Source organism: Frankliniella occidentalis, unplaced genomic scaffold (assembly GCF_000697945.3).
Source record: "Frankliniella occidentalis isolate FOCC.00 unplaced genomic scaffold, Focc_3.1 Scaffold23, whole genome shotgun sequence".
Taxonomy (NCBI): Eukaryota; Metazoa; Arthropoda; class Insecta; order Thysanoptera; family Thripidae; genus Frankliniella; species Frankliniella occidentalis.
Window position 1 is genome coordinate 2,616,435 of NW_026267153.1, and position 20,345 is coordinate 2,636,779.

Consider the following 20,345-nt stretch of genomic DNA (forward strand, 5'->3'; position numbering starts at 1 on the left):
CATTCAACAATACCTAGTTAATTTCACTCGTCCATCACTTTTACACTTAGTTAATAAAATAAAAATTAACAAACAATAGTGTAATGCACCGATAATACATGATTTTTGTTCATTGTCTGACATTCACGCAGCACATAACACAGCCTTTGCTAAGCCAATACAGTCTGTCCATTCAAATATAAACTTGCTTCAATAATAAACACAAGAGCCTTATAAACAGTACTGGCATCATAAGATTATTTACAATAGTATAAAAGGGAAAACACAAATCTTCAATTTCAACGATCAATTGAAAATATATTACGGCAGTGCAGGTTGAGTTCACTTTCTTGCATCACTTCACTAAAATGACTGCCGCGTCAAGTTTGTTTAAAAATCTTCCAAAATCATTAGTCTGGCTTATCACTCGAGACACATGACACTGGAAATGATGATTCTTAATTGTCATTATACAGTAGGAACACAAACACAAACAGATTCAAAGTGGTACAAATACTGCATTACTTTTATATATACCAAAATACTAAAATGGGAAGAAGGTAGAAATACTCTAGTTTACCCATATCTAGCTGAAGCAATAAAGAGATGAAGTTCATGACCTCTTAACACAAATTCATTTAATAATAATACTATTACTTTCAACGAATCCAGTTCCTGGTTCGCTTTGGCCTCCAGAGAGAACCATTGTAAGAATCCTTTACACAGTCCTTTACTTTAAATGTAAAAGTAATTAAAAAAAAATACTCAGTTCATCTTCTCTTTTAAGTAACCGTCATGCTATAATTGCTCAACGAATTTGGACAGCTGATCCTGGGGCGTCATGGGAGTCATATCGTTAGGGTCAGGCACCGGTCCTTGTGATGAGGGTGAGGGCCCAGGCGACTGGTGCGGAAGGTGGGGATGAGGGTGAGAATGGGGATGCGGATGGGGGGCAGACAGCATCATCTCCCCGGAGGGCGAAGGCACAGGCTGGTTGCGAGGTGACGTGAGAGGGGCCGGCCGCGGAGAGGCGTTCGGCTGTGGGATGGGCGAGCGGATGGGCGGGGGCGACCTCACCGTCTGCATCAGCTGCTGCATGTTGTGGTTGGGAGGGCCCATCACGCCGCCAACATGGGGCACGCCACCCGGATGGGGACCGGGGTGCGGAACGCCCCCGGGGTGGGGCTGTCCGTGCGGCGACACGACGGGGGCAGGGGTAGGCTTCATGCCTTGCATCACATACTGCTGCTCCCAGTTCATGTGCCCAACGCCTTGAGGCACCTGTGGTCTGATGCCAGGTAACCTCTGTTGGGGGAAGCCGGTCGGTTGCTGGAACACCTGCTGCTGTTGTTGCTGTTGTTGCTGCTGCTGTTGCTGTTGCTGGTGCTGTTGCTGACGCTGCTTCAAGGCCAGCATTTGCTGCTGTTGGATCCACTGTTGGTGTTGATGTTGCTGTTGCTGTGGCGTCATCATGTGTTGCTGGCCCTGCTGTTGCTGTTGCTGCTGCTGTTGTTGTTGCTGCTGCTGCTGCATCATATTTTGCCGCATCTGATTCTGCTGTTGCTGCTGCATCATACTTTGTTGCTGCTGTAACATGTGCTGTTGCTGTTGTTGCTGCTGCTGCTGTTGTTGCTGCTGCTGTTGTTGGACCTGTTGCTGCGGCATCTGCTGCTGGTGCACCTGCTGTTGCTGTTGAACTTGCACTTGTTGTTGGACCTGTTGTGGTCCAAGTTGAGGTTGTTGCCCAGGGCCACCCTGTTGTTGCGCCTGCTGAGCTTGGTGAGCCTAAAGGGAATTAAAGTAGCGCGTCAAGAAACAGTAATACTTGGTAAAAGGGGAAAACAAGAAGATACCAGTGTTAGACTTTCCTTCACCAAATTTACAAATTCAAATTGAAATTCAAGATGTTGATCACAAACTTTTCAACTTGAGTAAAAAAATAGATAGGCAACTAGTTGGCATGAATCAAATTTCTACATACCTGTCGCTGCTTGATGAAGGCTGCCATTAGTTGTGGGTTACTCTTCAGAATTTGGAGGATTTGCTGTTGTTGATCAGGAGTGTTGGGCGACTTGAGAGTGGCCAGAAGCTGCTGAAGTGCCATCTTGCCTCCTGGCTGCCCTTGCTGCATACCTGGCATACCAGGTTGTCGGATGCCACCTGCCACACCAGGACCTGGGCCTGGACCAGGCTGAGGACCAGCCACGCCTGGATTCATCTGACCGGGTCCAACCATCATACCAGGCTGCTGCTGCTGTTGCTGCTGCGGTACCCCACCAACCACCATCTGCTGCTGTTGCATTTGCTGTTGCACCTGCTGCTGTTGCATTGGCTGTTGAACTTGTTGCTGCTGCTGTTGAACCTGTTGTTGCTGTTGTTGTTGCATCAACTGTTGTTGATGTTGGTTCTGTGGAGCAGGTTGTCTGAGCCCTGAATTGGGTTGAAGGGCAACATTGGAGGGATACCGACTGGAAATAGAGATAGAGGAAAACATGTTTAGAGGACACATCAATGGCATAAGCTAGGGGGAAGAACAGTCGAGAAGTTGACGCAAGTACTCACTTGGCATTCCAGTTATCCATTGTTGGTAACATTTGACCACCTGGACCAATGGGTCCACCTTGAACTGGACCAATCTGTCCCATTGGCCTCTGCATGGGCGGCGCCATGACGTTAGGAGGAACACCTTTACCATACCCCACAGCCGTGTGAGGAGCTTGTTGACGAGCAGCTTCCTCTTGGACCTGGAGTCAGACAATGAATGTGACCATATGACCTACATGTTCAGAAAATGAAAGGATAGAGTAGAATGGGGAAGAAGAGCTGTAGCAAGCCACAAACCTGCTTTACCACTTGAAGAACATTAGCAGGAGGTGTTTGGGTTCCTGGCTTTATTCCTACACCCGGCTGATGCTGTTGCATCATTGAAGGAACAACTCCTTGTGGTGGAACATTGGGCTGGCTTGGCTGCAAGCCTTGGCCAGCACTAACAGAAACTGGACTAACTGCACCACTGGCCATAGCTGATACAGCGTTGTTAGGAGCGCTTGAAACTGTGTTAGATGATACGACAGAACTTGTCTGAGCAGTTGGTCTTGAGTTCATCACAGCCATTCGTCTCCTCAACAACTGAGCTTGTTGCACTCTCTGTTGCAATTGCTGCTGCTTCATCTTGTGTTTAATGTTTGGACAGAATGGAACAGGGCACTTTGTATCCTGCAAGGCATAAAGAGATGAAAATAAGTTTCTGTTCTGATAATTCAAGAAAAAAAGAAGATAAGAAACATGTAATTAAAATATTCATGCCACCACAATGGTACGTACCGTGCAGTACTTGGCATGATAACAACACAACGCAATAAGCTGCTTGCAGATAGGACAACCACCATTGGTTTTTCTTTTGCACATTTTGGTGTGTTGTACAACTCTCTTCATCTTCTGACAGCTTGGTAATCTACAGTTAGCATCGCGACACTGGCAGGCATGCACCAGAGAAGCGATGCAACGCTGAATTGACAGTTTTCTTGCCTCCTGTTAAGAAGAAATTGTGAGATGTTATTGGTGACAAACTTTGAAACATATAAAATTGCATCAGAAAAGAAATAGGACTTACTTGTGGGTTAACCTGCTTGTTGTCATACGGTAATGAACCATCGTCAATATCCAAACCAAGTTTCTCCATTCTGTGATTATGACCAGGTTTGTCATAACACGCAATACAGAGATCAAAGTCATCACAAATAGTACAGTGCCATCTTGTTTCCACATGGCTCTTGCAATTATTACAGGTATATACAAAGCGGTCCTGCCCTTGATTATGTAGCTCATACAACATTGCCATTGATGAAAACTTTGCTCTTCTAAGAGATGAAAATTCATAATGCCTCTCCCTAGCCATGGTCAAGAATGCATCCCGACCATCCATAAGATCACAGTTAATAAAAGGGTCAGGGTCCTGAATGGCTGCCAAGCTAGCTGCTGACTGGGCTGAATGCAAACGGATAACAAAGAAAACTTCCTTATGCTTCTCCATCGTAGCAAAGATTTTGGCAGACAGGTCATTACCAGTTTCTTGGGCACTGGACTTTTTGCTATTTTTACGTTGATTTGATTTTGATTTCTTTGAGTTCTTGGCTTTCTTAGAGGAACCCTTTTTCTTGCCATCTGGTCCAATACCATCTTCACTATCTTCAGCATTAGCAGCAGCTGCAGCTTCAGCAGCCTCAGCCTGCTTTCTTTTCTCTTCCTCTTCCTGGTCCAATTCTTTGATTGATTCCTCAAGGACATTTGGCCAGAAATCTCCCTCAAAATAAGGCAAATCAGCAGCAGAACTTAATTTGTCTTCCATAGCTTGTTTCAAAATATCTTTGTAATCTAATACAACTCGTTCAATAATACCCTTATCTAACATCTTCTTGTACCATTCTTGCAAACGTTTTGGCTTTGGAACTTTCTGATCTTGTGGATGGCAATGGAAAATGTAGTCATCCCCTTCAGAGGGTGGACATGCCCAAATATGAGCCATTGTGTACCTAAGGAAAAATAGAAAGCAGATTGTGAGAGAATGTAAGTCATAGCCAATCAAAAAATTGTGTACCAAAGAACAAAATAACTTACCCTAATTGTTTGACATAGTCAAGGTAGCCTAGCAAAATTTCATGATAAACTGCTGTTCTGAATTGTCTCGGCTTAAAAAAATGAACTGAGTCGAGATAAGCAATATAAACTCTTCTAGTGTTAGGGTTGGGGCACTCAGAACCATATTCTTGAACATGCATGCCAAAGAAGCACACATCTGTTCCATCAACTTCTTCGAAGGCAAATAGAGCTTTAGCTCTGTATGGGAATTGTTCAGAAAGGTCTCCACTTTCGACAAATCTACTCCGCATTCCAGGTTTTACTTCAACCATCTTGTCTGAGCTTGATACAACTCGAATAGCTACTTCACCAGCTCCTGCCTCTTTCTTCTTCAGGAAATTATTAACACGTGTCTCAATATATGATCCAAGCTTGGATGGCGGAAGTCTTTTGGCATTAAATTTATTATCTTTCCTTTTACCAGCTTTCTTTTTAAGGCAATTATCACATACAAATCTAGAAAAAGAAATATTTTGTAGTGGTAGAATAGATAAGAAAATTTGTGGTTAATGTAATTGTTACTTTTTTCAGTACTTACCCTTGAGGCCAGATATTCTCCATATGAAGAACACAAATTTGATGAAGCTTGCGACCGCAGTCTCCACAATCAACGAAGGGTTCAGCTTCGAGATGATCATTTTTCATTTCCTTAAACTGATCCTTCTTGATTACACTAATAGATAAAAAAGAGAATGTTTAAAATTCGGTTTGAAGTAAAGCGTTGATGGACAGTAACATACATTCTACTTTACTCACGTTTGTGTTTGGGTGGGGTCATCTCCTAATGTAACAGTGTCACCAGGAATATCATTGAAGCACTTTTGACAGAATGTATACCTTTAAAACAAAATCACAGGTTACATATACGCTAGTTAAGAAATAGGACCAGCAAAACTAATTTTCTTCAACAAATAAGCCTACCTATTTTGGTAACTGAAGTATTTTGCATCACGGGATATGGTACACATCGTTTTCCCATAACAACACAAAACCTGGGGATTAAAAGTATATTTGCGCCCACAACAGTACCCTAATGCCTGCATGACAGGGTCAATTTCTTGTTCAAATACTTCGGAAAGCTGCAGAGAAAAATCAAAGGTGAGTTAAATACCAGATATTTATTAAATAAATATGGAAGTCTTAGCAAGCTTGAAATGTCAATACCTTGGTGCAATATCTGTAAACTCTTGATGTCTTCCTATTGTACAGCCATGCATTTTCAAACATCAACCACACATCATCGACATATTCCCACGGATCAGAGTACTTGCCAGTGTCCAGTTTCTTTTTCACTGTTGACAAATCCATAGGTTTCCTGACTATATCAAAGTAATCAGGAATATTTAATGATTGTGGGTCAACAGGCTGTCTAAAGGGTATTGATTCTGGATCCTGCCTAAACAGTTTTTCTAATGTGGGCATCAAAGCCACACGAAGTTCATCTGGCTTAAATGCTGAAAAGAGAAAGAAAGTCAATAACAATTCAACAAAATAACTAACAATACGACCGTATGTGAAAGTTAACTTACAGCATTTTCTTTTTTCTGGAGGAGCTCCTGGAGCACTACTACTGGCAACAGGTTCTGAGACAACAGGCTTGATGTCTTTAATATCCATGAGGTCTTTGTTGTCAGACGGAGCAATACTGTGTGATACACTGTTACGCATAGGACTACCTGGCTCTTGCTTCACAGATTCTTCCTTGACTGTTATAGATGAGTTCTCCGCGCTTGATTCATCCATGGGCTCTGCCTTTATTTCCTGCTTCAGTTTGCCACTGCCCTTGCCATCCGCCTGAGAATCGTCATCATATTTTTCTTCTTTTATATTCTTTCCGACATTATTGTTTGAAGGAGGAGAGTCCTGGTCCCTTTCAAGAGCAGCAGTCAGAGCAGACATTTGACTTGACATGGAACTGGATCTCTGAGTAGGCCTGCTAGTTGCTCCATTGCTAGTTCCTCCTCCCTTGCCCATGCCAGCCAGAGCACCACTTAGAGGGGCAGCTGGTGAGCTAGGGGTAGGAGGTGCTGGGCTTGAGGACGCAGTTGTGGATACTAACATGGTGTTGGATGCTGTTAAAAATAATGAAATTATAATTATATCTGTTTGAAAAATGGTTATTTTTATTTGAAGCCAAGTTTAGTTTTTACCATTTGTGGACACTGCTGACCCTGGTGTTGGCACAGAATTGGAGGCAGCTACAGTGGTGGAAGCCATAAGGCCGAGGCCCGAAAGAGATTGATGTGAAGAGAGCGACGCAGGGGTCGCGGCAGAGACCTGGGGTCCCTGAACAGGACCGGCACCTGGAAGGCCATTTGAAGTAGGTGTGAGGCCTGGTGACGGCGAGCTGGAGACCAGCATTGATGAGTTGGGTATGTGACCATCTTGACTTGTGGGTGTGGGAGGCATAGGCAGCCTGGGCAACTGTGAGCCTGGAGGTGGAGATGAGAATTGGGGACTGGGAAGAGGCTGCGGCTGAGGTCCTTGCCCAGGACCCTGAGAGAGTAGTTGTGCTTGGGCAGCTCCTTGCTGATTAGGTTGCTGAGCTGGCAAGTTGTTAAACCCTAAGGTGGACTGGGCATTAGCAGTACTATTAGGGACTGTATTATTAGCACCGGGAGCACCAGGATGTCTTTTGATCATGTCAGGGTACTGAGGACCTTGCTGAGTAATTAGCCCTGCAAGTAAAAAAAGAATTACACAACATACTTCTTTTGACACTGGATGAATATAAAAAGATTAGGTTATCAACTCACCACCAACACCATTATTTCCTGAAAATTGACTAGCTGTAGTTGTTGCTGAGGAAAAGGGTGACAAACCAGGGCCACCTGGGCCTCCAGGGCCTGGCACCATATTCTGTGAGCCATCAGGACTTGGACCCGGCAAAGATCCTAACTGGCCAGGAGGGATCTGACCAGGCAAAAGTGACGGCATCCGAATACCAACGTTGCCCATCTGACTGATACCTTGATTCATACCTAATTGAGGATAGATAGATAGATAGATAGTTAAGTAAAGGGTACATTAAAATAAAAAAATAAAAAAATAAAAAAAATAAAAGAAAAAATCAATTCACAAACCTTGTGGAGCAGCACCGACCGGGCGGGGAGCATTCGGTCTCAAGGGATGAGGCATTTGTGGGGGGACCTGCTGCTGAAGTGGTGGTTGTTGTTGTTGTTGCTGTTGAGGTGGCTGCTGTTGGTTGTTCTGTTGAGCCTGCTGCTGCAATTGCTGCTGCTCCTTGCGTTTTTGCCTCTTTTCCTCTGAAAAGGTAGCAAAATACATATTAATTGTGAGGAATTATACAAAACTACCAAAACAACTAGATTTTTTTTCTAAAATATTGACTAAAATCAACTCACCCAATTCTTTTTGAATTTTGTAAATTTTTTCAGCAAGGAGGTGATAATATTCTGACCTTGAATTGGCCACCTCATACATGTCGCCTTCCACTTTTCTAGCATAAGCAACCAAGTTGTGCATTCTTTTATCCAACATTGCAGTAGGGTCAGGGGTTGGGAAAATTGCTTGCACTAATTTGTGTACTAGATGGTTGCGCAAGTCAGGTGTGACAGACTGATGCCATTCTTTGGTACCAGGCACTGACATAGCAGTGACTTGACTGGCTTGCAACCCTTGAGGTAACTGCAAATTCTGTTTAAGAAATATACATTTTACATTACAAGATGTGAATAAAAAATTACACAAGACAGATTGATCTCGATATAGGTACATACATTTGGATTGCCTGGAGTTTCACCATTAGGACCAGGTAGGCTACTAAAGATTTGCATATGTTGCTGCTGCTGTTGTTGTTGCTGCTGTTGTTGCTGTTGCTGCTGTTGCTGTTGTAAGCTTGTGGGTGTTTGAGTGGGTGCCTGACCAGGAGCTGAGACTTGAGGTGTACTATTTGTGGGATCACTTGCTACAGAAAGAGGGGGATGTCCAGGACCCGACCCGGGCACATTAGTTGCAGGTGGAGCTGGAAAATAAGAGATGAAATAAAATTTCCAGAATTTAAAAAAATAGTAAGTTCAATTAAAGGCGGATATGATCTTACTTGGCTGCTGTACAATTGCTAATCTATTGAGTGACATGTTGGGCGGTGCTTGAGATGGGTTGATGGCACCAGGAACTTGAGGCGGCACGGGTGGACGTGGTCTCGGCCCCGGAGGGGCTGGAGTAACAATATTGCCCACATTAAAACCTAAAGACTCATATGCTCTTCTCATGTCCGCTTGGGATGGGTTAGGTTGAGAATTAGCAGCAGGCTGATTGACAACTGAGACAAAAGCTTGGCATAAGCACAAAACAATTCCCAACATTCAAATAATAGCACCACCAGCACCATCAGGTGGTGTGGTAAAGCAATGAATCGACAAGGAAAATGAAAAAGACACAGACAAAGAGAGATGAGGTAGAAAAAGAGAGGGCACAGAAGCAAAAGAAGCAAAGCAATCCTTGAAAAAAAAAGAAAATAACAAAATAATTACCTAAGTTATCCTTTGGTGCCTGTTTCAATGGTAAGCATACAGGACAGTCTGCTCTCGAGCAATGTTTCCAATGGCTGATGATTTGTCTGGATGATGAGCAATGAGGCATGGGACATTGTTTACCAGCCTGACAGCTGGTCATGTGTTGTAGCACACCTTTCATAGTATTACAATGTGGAAGCTGACACTGAACAAGGAGGAATAATTAATAAAAAGATCATGCTAAGGAGAATGAGAACAAGATAAAATTTATAGACTTACATTAGTAGACTCCCCATTAGTTAGCTCTCTCCTTTGACATTTGTGGGCATGAAGTAGCAACACAAGCTGCTGCTGAATTAGTTTGCGTTTTTCAGGATCAGCAGCTGAAGGTGTTGACTGAGGAACACCTGGCTTCCCGGGGTTCTGTGCACCTTGAGTAGCTGCTTGGGGGCCTGGCTGTCCACCACTGGGAGCACCTGACTGGGGTTGAGCAGGTGAAGGGGCAGGTGGTTGAGCTTGCTGAGCCATACCACCTTCATTGCCTCCAACAATAGGAGGACCAGAACCACCAAATCTTTGCTGAGGAAGTGGAACCATATTTGGACCAACACCTCGCTGCTGAGGAGCAACAACACCAGCATTTGGTGCAGGTGCATTAGGTGAGCCATAACCATAGGGGCCCCCAGCTCCCATGGCTCCTGGCATTTGCCCAATATTGGGCATGCCTGGACCTTGCATGCGAGGCCCAGCAACATTAAGTCCAACATGCACCTGATGAGGCGATTGGCCTCTCGCCACCATCTGCTGCTGCTGCTGCTGCTGTTGCTGTTGTTGAAGTTGTAGCCTCATGATTGGTCCGTTTTGATGAGGAGGTCCAGGCACAACATTTCCACATGGAAGGGGCGGATGGTGAGGTCCTTGAGGTCCAGGTGGACCACCACTCATCATAGTGACTGGCTGTGAGGCCTTGTTCAGGCTGTTCACAACTAATCCACCACCTGCCATTCCGCCCAATGAATTAATGGCACCGGAATTGCCCATCATCATCCCTGAAATTTTTTGGAATCCTTAGAAAAGTTACTTGCGGGTGAAATTACTCTTAACAAAAAAAGGTTCTAACACATAAGAAAGCTCTAAACTCAACTCACCACCACTTGCTCCACTGCTGAGACCAACGCCAGACATGACATTAGAGACTGAGGACTGCATTGAATTGGCATTAGCCATACCAATGCTAACCACCATATTAGGGTCACCACTGACAACAACATTTCCTATTCCTGTTTTGCTCACTGCAACATTGGGAGGAATTTGCATGGTATTTGGGTTCTTGTTTCCTGCTTGCTGTTGAAGTGCAATAGAATTGGCTACTAGATTTTTATTGCCCTGAAATTGAAACAAGATGATTAGGAAAAGTTCTTTCACAACCATCTTCCTAAGAAGTAGTGACACTTCTTTCAAAATAAACTACCTGTTGTTGGAGTTGCAAATGGTGAGCTATCTGGTGAGGCGTTACTCCCTGATTCTGTCCAGTGGGATCCACTGCTCCATTCTGGAGAACATTCGGAGCGTGTCCACCAGGCCCTGTAGGCCCTGTAGGACCCTGCTGTACGCCTCCAGGACCACCCCCTGGACCACCTAGTCCCATACCCGGCCCCCCTGGACCAGGACCAGGTCCTGTAGCATGAACTTTGTTGGTGGTTGAAAGGGTATCGCCTGAACCACCCCATTGTTGGCTCATACTCATTAATTCATCGGGTAGATCATTTTCAATGTCAAACATATCTGACCCATCAAATAAGCCTGGAAGATAAAAAATTTAAAATTAAGGATAAGTTACAGATTTGAAGAACTCAAGTTGTCAGACAAGAATATTTGATTAATCTTAATTCCTTTCAGATCTTGACTAGCACTTTCCACGAATAAATGAAGTAAAAAAGAAACTTAAGGAACACAAATGTACAAAGCTAGGTCTGGTTTGAGAAAAGAGAATGAATAATGCCCAGGCCTTACAGTATATCATTGAATGTACATGCACTTGTTTATCTTCTCGGGTAAGGAACTAAGAAGTAATGGTAACTGACAACTTTAGTGACCAGCATGACAAAATACAGTTAGATACTTAAAATATCCAATTAAAGGACAGAAGACTTCAAAAAGTTTAAATCTGAAACCATTAGACAAGCCCTGGGCATCCATTAGAATGAATGAAGTAGGCAAGATTGGCAGATGAAATAGTATGCTCTTCACATAAACATTGGGTTGATTGAACTCAACACTCAGGATTAAATAAATGTTTTGATTTCAAAAAGTGAATACAGGAATTATAAAAAGTAGTGCTGAATGCTTACTAGGTTAAGTTGTTTTGAAAACAAAATGAATGATAGGTTCAGGAAAAGTTACAAATGGACATTTTTTTAAAATACAGACTCAGCAAGGTTGAAAATACTATTGATTCATAAACAAATACGCTAGACCTCAGTGAATGGGGAGACACTTTTGCGAGGTAAAACAAGCCTGAGGCCTAGGTTAATGCCATTGAGCGTCAAGTTAAATAAACGACAGTTTACACACTAATCGAACAGAGCCGTGCCTAAATGAAAAAAATACCCAGATACACATCTCCCTCATTTAATAACTAGCATAAATATCGGGAAAACAAACAAATTGTCAATTTAAAAGCTTGTGCTAAATGCGATACTGCACTCGGCACTACGAAAACGGAGCGCGGGTACGCGAAGAGGAAAAACTGCGAATGTTTCGGTTTCCCGAAATTTGACTTACCCGTTGAATCTTGGCTGGGTTGAAAATCGCCCAGCTTTGGCCGCTTGTTTGGCGGTCCGTCCACTAGATGGTCGCCCATGATCACCCTGTTTACAAAAGCCGTGCCCTCTAGCCTAAGTTTCTGTTTTACTGCGACTTATATCCCGTACACATGGCTTATTAGCCCACACTCGCTTGGAAGGACGCCTGGGTTTGATCATGCCATCAGTTCTGGGCTCATTATATCCTTCAAAGGACATATTAAGAACCCGAAGTCAACCATCGGACAAAAAGAAGCCCCTAGTCGGCCGATAGGCTTACTGGGTTCCACTCTCCATCTTCGCTCGGAACTTGCACAATGATCCCGAGTATAATGCACAATATTTTCCGAGCATCGGCACAAAATAACACACTTAATCGAGGTAGAACCACACATCGAACATTACCGCACTTGATTATTCCAAATAAATCTCACTAGGAGGTCAGAAACAACTGCAAATTTCAAGAATAATTTCCAAATTTCAACACAGTGAAGTAAGTCAAAATGGCGGCTGTTGATGAAAAGTTTTCTACGCTTGTCAGAAAATTTCCGAGTATAAACGAGGCTTCTTCGCTCTCATTGGTCGGCGGTGGTCACGTGGCTAAGGATAGTTTCTCCATTGGTTTCCCTTATTTCGTGTCCTATTCTCGCGTACAAGACTGTTTTCACGCATCAAATATGTCGTATTTGCCTGAAAACTGTGCTGAACATTCAGAATTACCACATTTCCTCGGCAGATAAGCGGAATTATCAGCGAAATCCAGAAGTTCTCGAACACTGCCTCAGGCCACTCACAATGACACCAACCCCAGAAAACAAAAGTCTGTGGCGTCACCAGATGTGTTTACTGTCTAAAACTTTATGTCCACTGTTAAATTATATGATTTTCAAAATTAAATTTGATAATGAAACTGTGAGACGGATAGATTGCATCTCTTTGAGAATTATCAGAGGGATAAATATATAATCGCAGTTAGTGCACCTGTTTCCTTGCCGGAGAAGAAGTGTCTCGAAGCCAACAAAAGGGAGGTTGTGTGAAATACGACATGGCGCTTCCGTTCCAGCCGCCAAATTCAAAAAGGGAAATTGTTTTTCATTGAATAGTTGTTTGATATAAAATTTGTAATCCTGACTGAAAGGATTCAAAAACGGCTTCTTAATAGAGTGATGTGAGTTTTTTGAAATTCGATAACCTAACAGTGGTGCCCGACCCTGGCGTATGTTTATGTAAAGTTGTAAACTTAAGCCCAGGTGACAAGTTGACATCAATAGTTGACATCAAAATTTTTCATAACGGGTGTTACAAGATGCCGCGACTTGTTCAATTTCCGTACGAACTGCTTTGTGCCGGTTACAGTTAACTATTTTTCAGTTCTACAAAAAAGGGGCCACGAACGCGGCATTGAAATGAACATAAAAGTTGACACATTGGTGACACTTTTAAAGCGCATTACCGCATTTAAAACGCATTTAATGCGCATTTAGTGTGTTCTACGCGCATTTAATGCGTCACCAATGTGTCACCTTTTATGTGCATTTCAAAACTCATTGAAGCGCATTATTACTGCAGTTGCGCTGCTGGGGTTTGAAACATTCGTTCGATGCGTTTGGTGAGTGCAGGCCCTCTGCACAGGAATTCCATTCCATTATGGATTTCAAAACGACACCAAAAGAGATGTCGAAACGATATCGCAGTAGCCAAGCAGAGCCCAGTGACATACATGATCGATGTGCATTAAAAGCGGCAATGCGAACAAAAATGTACATTAAATGTTACACATTATCGCCGCACTTGTGTATTACATTTCATTGAACGACACTTATACGATGTTGTGCGAACAAATTCGGTCAAAATGTCACTCCCCATTCAGTTGGGTGAGAAGCAAGAGGAGGGCTTCAGGCGCGATGGGTGGGCGACCTGAGTCTTTCAAAGACGGAATGAATGAACGAGTGAAAACGAATGAATTGCGATACTTTTTAAATTCACCGCGGATATGGGGCGCTCGCAGCGCCCTCTCCTGCCGAAAGGGGGGGCTAGCTAAGGCTGAACGAATGGGAGAAAAAGTCTCCGAAAGCATTTGTAAACGTAGTTAACGCAGTACTGTGTGGCTAGTTGGCGATTTTTTTGCATCAGTATCGATAGACAAACACGTTTTGCGGTGTGTGTTTTTATCCCGGCTTGCCCGGCCAGCTCTCACAGCCAAACAGAAAGTGGCATTCCGCCTAACCCCCACCTTTAGACTGCGTTCGAGCTGTCAGCGAAACCTTTCTCTCTGTCTATCCCGAAAGCGGAGAGCGAAACGGGCGAGCGAAACGTTAGTTTTCGAACGCAGCTTGCTCTCTCGCTCTCGCGCTGCTCCACTCATTCTGAAATGACGGCGTAAATTTCGTAAAGATGGCCAGCGAGACGAGTGCTCCCGCTCCCGAGGGCTTTTTAACGTCAATTTTTAATGAAATTATCAGCAGTCCGTTGAATTTAGCGCTAGTCTTTGTCATTTGTTATCTTATTTACAAAATTTTTAAGAGTCGCAATGAAACGCCTGTACAAGTTGCCCCTGAACCCCAACTGCCGAAACTCAGGAAAGATTTCACCGTGGAAGAGATGAAGAAATTTGATGGCAACGGCCCCGACGGAAGAATTCTAGTTGCTGTCAACGGCAAAGTGTTTGATGTGACCAAAGGAAAACGCTTTTACGGGCCAGGTTAGTTTTTTCTATACGTGTTTGTGATTATGAGAGGTTAACCTGTTGTCAACATGATGGTATTGAACTACTGAACCAGACTTGTTGCCTTATCTTTATGTGCCGCGTTTTGGACAGAGGTCCAGGTTCATTTTCTGAGATATGTGATAGAACAACATGAGAATCTCATTATGTATTCAGAATCAATTTTATTCTGTGCATTATCTTTCTTTCCAATTTTTCAAAGTTTTTCTTACATAATATTATGCAAGGAAAATGAATGTGTTAAATTATTTTCTGGAAGCGGGTGCTGTCTTGCAGTTTTAATCCTTAAATTGCGTGTATTATGATGACTATATCACATGATATCGCAGGCTAGTCAATTTGGCTGAATCATCTTATAGGCCACATGTAAATTCTGTGAAAGGTCAACAAGCTTCACCCTTCTACCTGCTGCTGTCTTGACACTGTACAGGCGCTGTTTTTCTGCATTAATTATTGATTTGAGCAATAACTGTTTTTTCTATCTGATTCTTATTGAAAGCATATGTTGGTCTTTTTACAACATTTACTTTTGTGTCAAGTTTATTTGATATTTTTTGTAAGAAGTCCCTTTTTTAAATTCAAATTGGCTGCCTTTTCCATATTATCTGTTCTCTGTGTCTATTAAAAATTGCCAATTTTTTCGTTTTGTCTTTTGTAATGATCCAAAATTTAATTTTTGCCAGGTGGACCTTATGCTGCATTTGGTGGTCGTGATGCATCAAGAGGATTAGCTACTTTCTCTGTGTCATGCGAGAAAGAAGGCTATGATGATCTTAGTGACCTTAACCCCCAAGAAATGGAGTCCGTGCGTGAATGGGAAATGCAGTTCACTGGTATTAAATTAACTGCTTCTTTGGAATTTTTCTCGTAAGGTTTTCTATCTTAGTTACTCATTTTGATTACCTTTTTCAGAGAAATACGACTATGTTGGACGCCTTTTGAAGGATGGTGAAGAGCCTACCAACTACTCTGATGAGGAAGATGACAAAGACAAGTAAACATTTGTATTGTATTTACTTGAGTATAAGGCATAAAACTGGTGGTCCCTTTGGTTTTTAATTTTTAGTTACTATTCCTGGACAATTTATATGGTCTTTATTAAACATTGAGTTTTTAAACTATTGAGCAAGTCCAAACTTTCATGATTGCTTATATTGGGGCCGTATCTTGCCAGTTATACTTGTGTGAGAACTATGATACTGCATTGATAGCAGTATTTTGCAGAATATAATTGAAAATTATTGAAACGGCCTACAACTAAAACTAATGCACAGAAAAAGAGCAAGGTGTGTTATAAAAATTAATTGTTTTTCCAGGAATCAAATGGGAATTGGTTTTGTTATATCATCTCAAATCATCTGCCTCTGTTATTTTCTTCTTTTTTTTCCTGTGCAAACGAATGACTGTTTCAAAGTCATTTGAATTCATTTTCTCAGAAATTGATTTGTTTTGAACTTGCCTTTATTGTAATTTGTGAATGGTTCAATTTTTATTTCGGCTGTTATTTCTGTTAGCTCATGGATCTGTCCTATGAGTGAAAGGGAGTTACGTACTTCATACATTCTTCATGTTTTTAAAGTAGTCATACTTCATCAAACTCATTCTCAAATTTCTCTGTTGTGGCTGTGATAATAGTTCTTTTTCTTATTGTGAGATAAGTTAAAATGGTTCATTCATTTTGAGGATCGTAATTTTTCAATGTTTGTAAATTACCTTGCCTATTTGTTTTTCTTCCATTCCTTTAAGTATTATTTTCTGTTGGGTCAATTCTATGAAGAGGATCGCAAATGGAAGCAAATACTTATTTTGTCATGAGGGCATAGTGATACATCATTTAATGAAGGGGAAATTATCCACTGCCTTATATTCAAGTGTAAATACAGTATCATAACTTTTGTATCTCAAGCGGTACATTTTTTTCAAAAAGAAAAAAAGTTGTATTGCCTTTTGACATGTCAGAAAAATTTTAATTTGTAGTCTGTTCAAACTTATGAATTTCAAGATCTTTCTTAGATACTGTGTTTTGACATTTCCCACCTCCATCTGCTTCTTAAGTTTTATATTTTATTGGTAAAGGGATATCATAATGGTAGCTTATGCTTTTCTTGCAGAGAGTGCGCGTGAGCAATGTGTATCTTGACAATTTTCTGCAGGACGTTTGATGTTGACTCTTTTATTCTAATGATGCGCTACTGATAGCCTCTTTCAGTTCTGCCATATTTAGTACTTACATGCTGTAACATTTTATGCTATGAATTTTATTAAACTGCAAAGTAATACAATTTTGAGTCAAGCATCAAACATGTCAAGTGACACCGTATGAATGGAATTATCTTTTCTGTTCATACTTAGCATTTTGTTGAACATGGCTATTTCAGAACCCAGAATGAGTGTTCCATAAAAACAAAATTTCCAATATTATTATTTTTATTACTTTATATCGTGAATAACATGTGTACCTTCCTAGAAAACCTTTTTTTGTTTGTGTGTGTGGATCATGTGATTGGAACTAAGTTTATGGCTTAATAGCTTCTGCTTGGTGGAGGTAAATTACTTCACGAGTCTCCTATTGTGGGAAGAGAAATAATTTTCTACATCTTTGAAATCGTATGTGATCTGCTGTGTGTGCTCTAGTTTTTTCCTAAAAGGAGTTTTGTAGGTTTCCTTGTTACTGAACTGCACACTTTTATCACTCCAAAATAATAAAAAAAAAGGAAACTTCTTTTTGAACTCAGTAGCTTTGACATTCTCCTTCTTAAAGCATAGGTATATCCCATTCCTCAGGGGCTGGTGAGAACTATACAGTGACATCATATGTTTGCCACCCTTGATTGTCTGTATTGCGAAATCCATGGTCACAATAAGTATGAGGTAAGGCCATGATGGTTGTCTACCTGAGTGAGTGCTTTGATAAGATGTTACTGTATTTTTTTTCTAACCAAAACATGACTTTACCAAAGTGAATTCCAGTAGAATGTTGGAGCATTTTTGTATCAATCTAAGATATGTTATAATTGCAGCATGGGCTGTTGTGCTGTCAAGTGGATGCATTGGTTATTTGTATGAAAGATTCCTTATACTCTTTTTCTCTGTACCTTTGCTGTTTCCTTTTTTTCTTAAAATGTTTTAAAATCTATTTTAATTTGTTTTCAAGTTGGACCAGTCGGAAACAAAATGTGGTACGACCTCAGCTTACTAGATGATTTTCACTTGTATTTTCTGGCTAGTCAGCTGAGCTGTCGAATATCATATTGTGCATAGTCATGACCATACTGCCTTCTGTACAAATAATCTATGCTGATTGTTGTTGTTGATTTTTTTTAAGTGTTCTGCATAATACGATTTTTACTTTTCATGTTAGTACAGTAATGTCCTGCTTAATATTTGCTCCATATTAATTATAAGTTATGTGTACCATAGCATTGTTTAATGTGATCACTTCCAGACTCATTCAAGACTACTGTACTGTATCTTTTTGTAGTTAGGTTTTTATTTCTTTTGTTGGTCCCTTGGTTTATTTTGGTCTTTTTCTGACTGATTTCCGTTGTCATGATTAATGTGAAGAATAATATGCACCCAAACCAACCATCATGTCCTGTTTAGAAATAAAGTGTATTTTTCCATTTATATGCTTGTCATTAAATACAAGATCTTCACTTCCATCTGCTCGAATGCGCTCGGTTGTCGCTCCTCCGGGGCTGGTCGTCCTGGGCCGCCAAGTCTTCGTCAAGAAGCAGTTCAAAGTTTCCGAGCGCCTCTGGAGACGGCACTTTGTTCCAACGCGTGCTGAGAACAAGCAGACGGCGTCAGTAGGGGTTGCGAGAGGCCCTTCACGATTGCGAGTCGCAGACGTCCACCTCTAAAACCACCTCCTTAACCAATTCTCAATTGAATTACGTCAATGCTAAGAGACATAACTTGAAACGGGGTGGTCGTTGTTCCCCGTCGGAAGCAAATGCGCACTAGCCCGCGTGCGCTGATGCAGATGTAGATGTAGACGGGTTTGCGTAGCGTCTGTAGCCATCCTTGGGCCCCGTACCTGTTCGCACGTCTCCGTGTGGGCTAGCATACACATTTGCTCCGACGGGGGACAGCGACCACCCTGTACATACAATATTCAAGTTTTGAAGGACTTTCAACAGTCTCACATTAAATTTATATAATTTTGATCGATGATTGCTGGCTGGGTAAACAGGACGCAACCCTCGAGAGAGTGGGTATACCGCATACCCCCCTTCTCTTTTCCTGACTGTGGCACTTACTCCGGGACTCCGTCCGGCGGGAGCACCACCGAGAGGATGTTGTCGATAAGCTTGTACTTAAGTATGCGGTCGTTGACGGTGGTTGACGTCAAGGAAGGGCTCGCGTTCACCTGTAACCGTCGAGGTAAAGACGAGTGATGCTCGAGCGTCTCTTACACGCACGAAGTGATTGTTGTCTTTGAAACGCTTGCCTCGATGAGCCAGGGCTTGAGCTTGTTGTCGATGATGATGTCGTAGCCGTAGCACTCGAAGCAGTGCCTATCGTTGGCCATGACCGGTGCGACGGCCTTGAGCGAGTGCACGATGAGCCACGAGATACTGGAGAAGAGCCGCTCGGTCACGGCCTTGCCGCGAGTGCTCTCCAGGTACAGGCGCAGGTTCTGCACCGACAGTTTGCCGCCGTGCATGCTGTTGTACTCGCCCTGTAGGGGCCCAAATACCGACACGTGCTCTCTAAATTTCTATTTCCGTCTAATCGCCATTCGTCCGTGGAGCCTTGTTCAGCTCGTTTATACCGAGCGCGGATAGATGCTCGATGCTGCGGTCTGGGGCATCGATGATAAACCTCTTGGCGAGGGGCCGACGACGACTCGATTTTTGTTGGGGGGGAGGGGGCACAGGAGTCCTCGGGAGTCCTTTACGTGGGATACACCTGGAGTACATCGAGTAGTACACCTCGTCTCTAAATTTTCACAAGTATTCAACGCCCCACTCGCATTCTTGAGCAATGTTTTTCCTTCGGTATCAAAAGGTGAGATTTATGTCTTGCTATCAGGAAAGTATGGTTTACGCTCTTACAAACTTAGACAGTAGTGTCAGGAGCCTCGCAGGCATGTGCGGGTGGGTTTTATGTCGCCTTTGTGGCTGAGCGAGCATGCGTGTGAATGTACGGTAGGAGAACGCCGAAATCCCATGGGGTTTCCCATCGCACCTTGCGCGTCAACACGTTTAGTGCGGCGTGACCACTGTGTGGCCACGCCCCCATAGGCACCACCAACGAGCCGCACTGAACGTGTTCACGCAATTGCCGTACGTTGCTTACCCCGTGCTTCTGCACGCTGACGTTGGTCAAGTGCACGTACATATTGTCCAGCTCCTGGATGCTGGCGTCGTACTTGACTGTGCAGAAGCGGCAGAAGCCCATGCGGAACAGGTAGGCCTTGAGGGGGCGGAAAGACGTGATGAGCACGTAAAGACGCAAGTCGAACTTCTTACCGCCGATGAGGAGCGGGTTGTCGATGTACCTGCGGAGGCGACACTGTCAAAAAACGTTTTGTACCAAAGTACACCAAATGTAACTTACAGTTATGGGGGTGAGGGGGTGAGGTACATCATCCTTGTATCTTTTTCAGTGTACTGCCAATAAGACTCCATGTTAACGAGGAGGCAGGGACTTGACCATGACCAGTGCGTGCCGTGCTTTTTAGACAGTTTCAGTTCCCAAGACTGGAAGGCAAAG

At 42.8% G+C, this 20,345-nt stretch overlaps 3 protein-coding genes across 3 annotated transcripts; 1 reads left to right on the forward strand and 2 right to left on the reverse strand.

Annotated features, from left to right (window-relative positions):
- Positions 1-609: 609 nt before the first annotated feature.
- Positions 610-12,620, reverse strand: LOC113205054 (histone acetyltransferase p300). Its single transcript, XM_026420502.2, has 23 exons — positions 11,880-12,620; positions 10,567-10,898; positions 10,244-10,481; positions 9,375-10,162; positions 9,114-9,300; positions 8,681-8,902; positions 8,358-8,602; positions 7,983-8,274; positions 7,701-7,883; positions 7,374-7,598; positions 6,768-7,295; positions 6,147-6,689; positions 5,782-6,071; positions 5,539-5,696; positions 5,374-5,454; positions 5,156-5,290; positions 4,597-5,073; positions 3,593-4,511; positions 3,304-3,510; positions 2,821-3,195; positions 2,542-2,723; positions 1,961-2,447; positions 610-1,764 (listed from the first exon to the last, which is right to left on the reverse strand). Exons 1-23 carry the CDS (start codon positions 11,956-11,958, stop codon positions 778-780), a joined length of 8,160 nt encoding a protein of 2,719 aa, XP_026276287.1. The 5' UTR covers positions 11,959-12,620; the 3' UTR covers positions 610-777.
- A 1,610-nt stretch (positions 12,621-14,230) lies between these two features.
- On the forward strand, positions 14,231-18,251 carry LOC113205007 (membrane-associated progesterone receptor component 1). The gene is made up of 3 exons (XM_026420421.2): positions 14,231-14,600; positions 15,308-15,457; positions 15,537-18,251. The coding sequence occupies exons 1-3, from the start codon at positions 14,294-14,296 to the stop codon at positions 15,620-15,622; spliced, it is 543 nt and encodes a 180-aa protein (XP_026276206.1). The 5' UTR covers positions 14,231-14,293; the 3' UTR covers positions 15,623-18,251.
- A 631-nt stretch (positions 18,252-18,882) lies between these two features.
- Positions 18,883-20,260, reverse strand: LOC113205006 (polyglutamylase complex subunit TTLL1). The gene is made up of 4 exons (XM_052265087.1): positions 20,217-20,260; positions 19,929-20,130; positions 19,078-19,308; positions 18,883-18,996 (listed from the first exon to the last, which is right to left on the reverse strand). Exons 1-4 carry the CDS (start codon positions 20,258-20,260, stop codon positions 18,883-18,885), a joined length of 591 nt encoding a protein of 196 aa, XP_052121047.1.
- Positions 20,261-20,345: the final 85 nt, after the last annotated feature.

Bases quoted from the DNA above. Each gene is read 5' to 3' on its own strand.
- LOC113205054 (XM_026420502.2), bottom strand. From the start codon at position 11,958: ATGGGCGACCATCTAGTGGACGGACCGCCAAACAAGCGGCCAAAGCTG. The intron at 10,482-10,566 runs GTAGTTTATTTT...TTTCAATTTCAG, and splicing joins ATTTGCAACTCCAACAACAG to GGCAATAAAAATCTAGTAGC. The intron at 10,163-10,243 runs GTGAGTTGAGTT...AACTTTTCTAAG, and splicing joins CAGCAGTGGAGCAAGTGGTG to GATTCCAAAAAATTTCAGGG.
- LOC113205007 (XM_026420421.2), top strand. From the start codon at position 14,294: ATGGCCAGCGAGACGAGTGCTCCCGCTCCCGAGGGCTTTTTAACGTCA. The intron at 14,601-15,307 runs GTTAGTTTTTTC...AATTTTTGCCAG, and splicing joins AAAACGCTTTTACGGGCCAG to GTGGACCTTATGCTGCATTT. The intron at 15,458-15,536 runs GTATTAAATTAA...TACCTTTTTCAG, and splicing joins ATGGGAAATGCAGTTCACTG to AGAAATACGACTATGTTGGA.
- LOC113205006 (XM_052265087.1), bottom strand. From the start codon at position 20,260: ATGGAGTCTTATTGGCAGTACACTGAAAAAGATACAAGGATGAT. The intron at 20,131-20,216 runs GTACCTCACCCC...TCGCCTCCGCAG, and splicing joins GAAAAAGATACAAGGATGAT to GTACATCGACAACCCGCTCC. The intron at 18,997-19,077 runs GCAAGCGTTTCA...CGACGGTTACAG, and splicing joins TCAAGCCCTGGCTCATCGAG to GTGAACGCGAGCCCTTCCTT.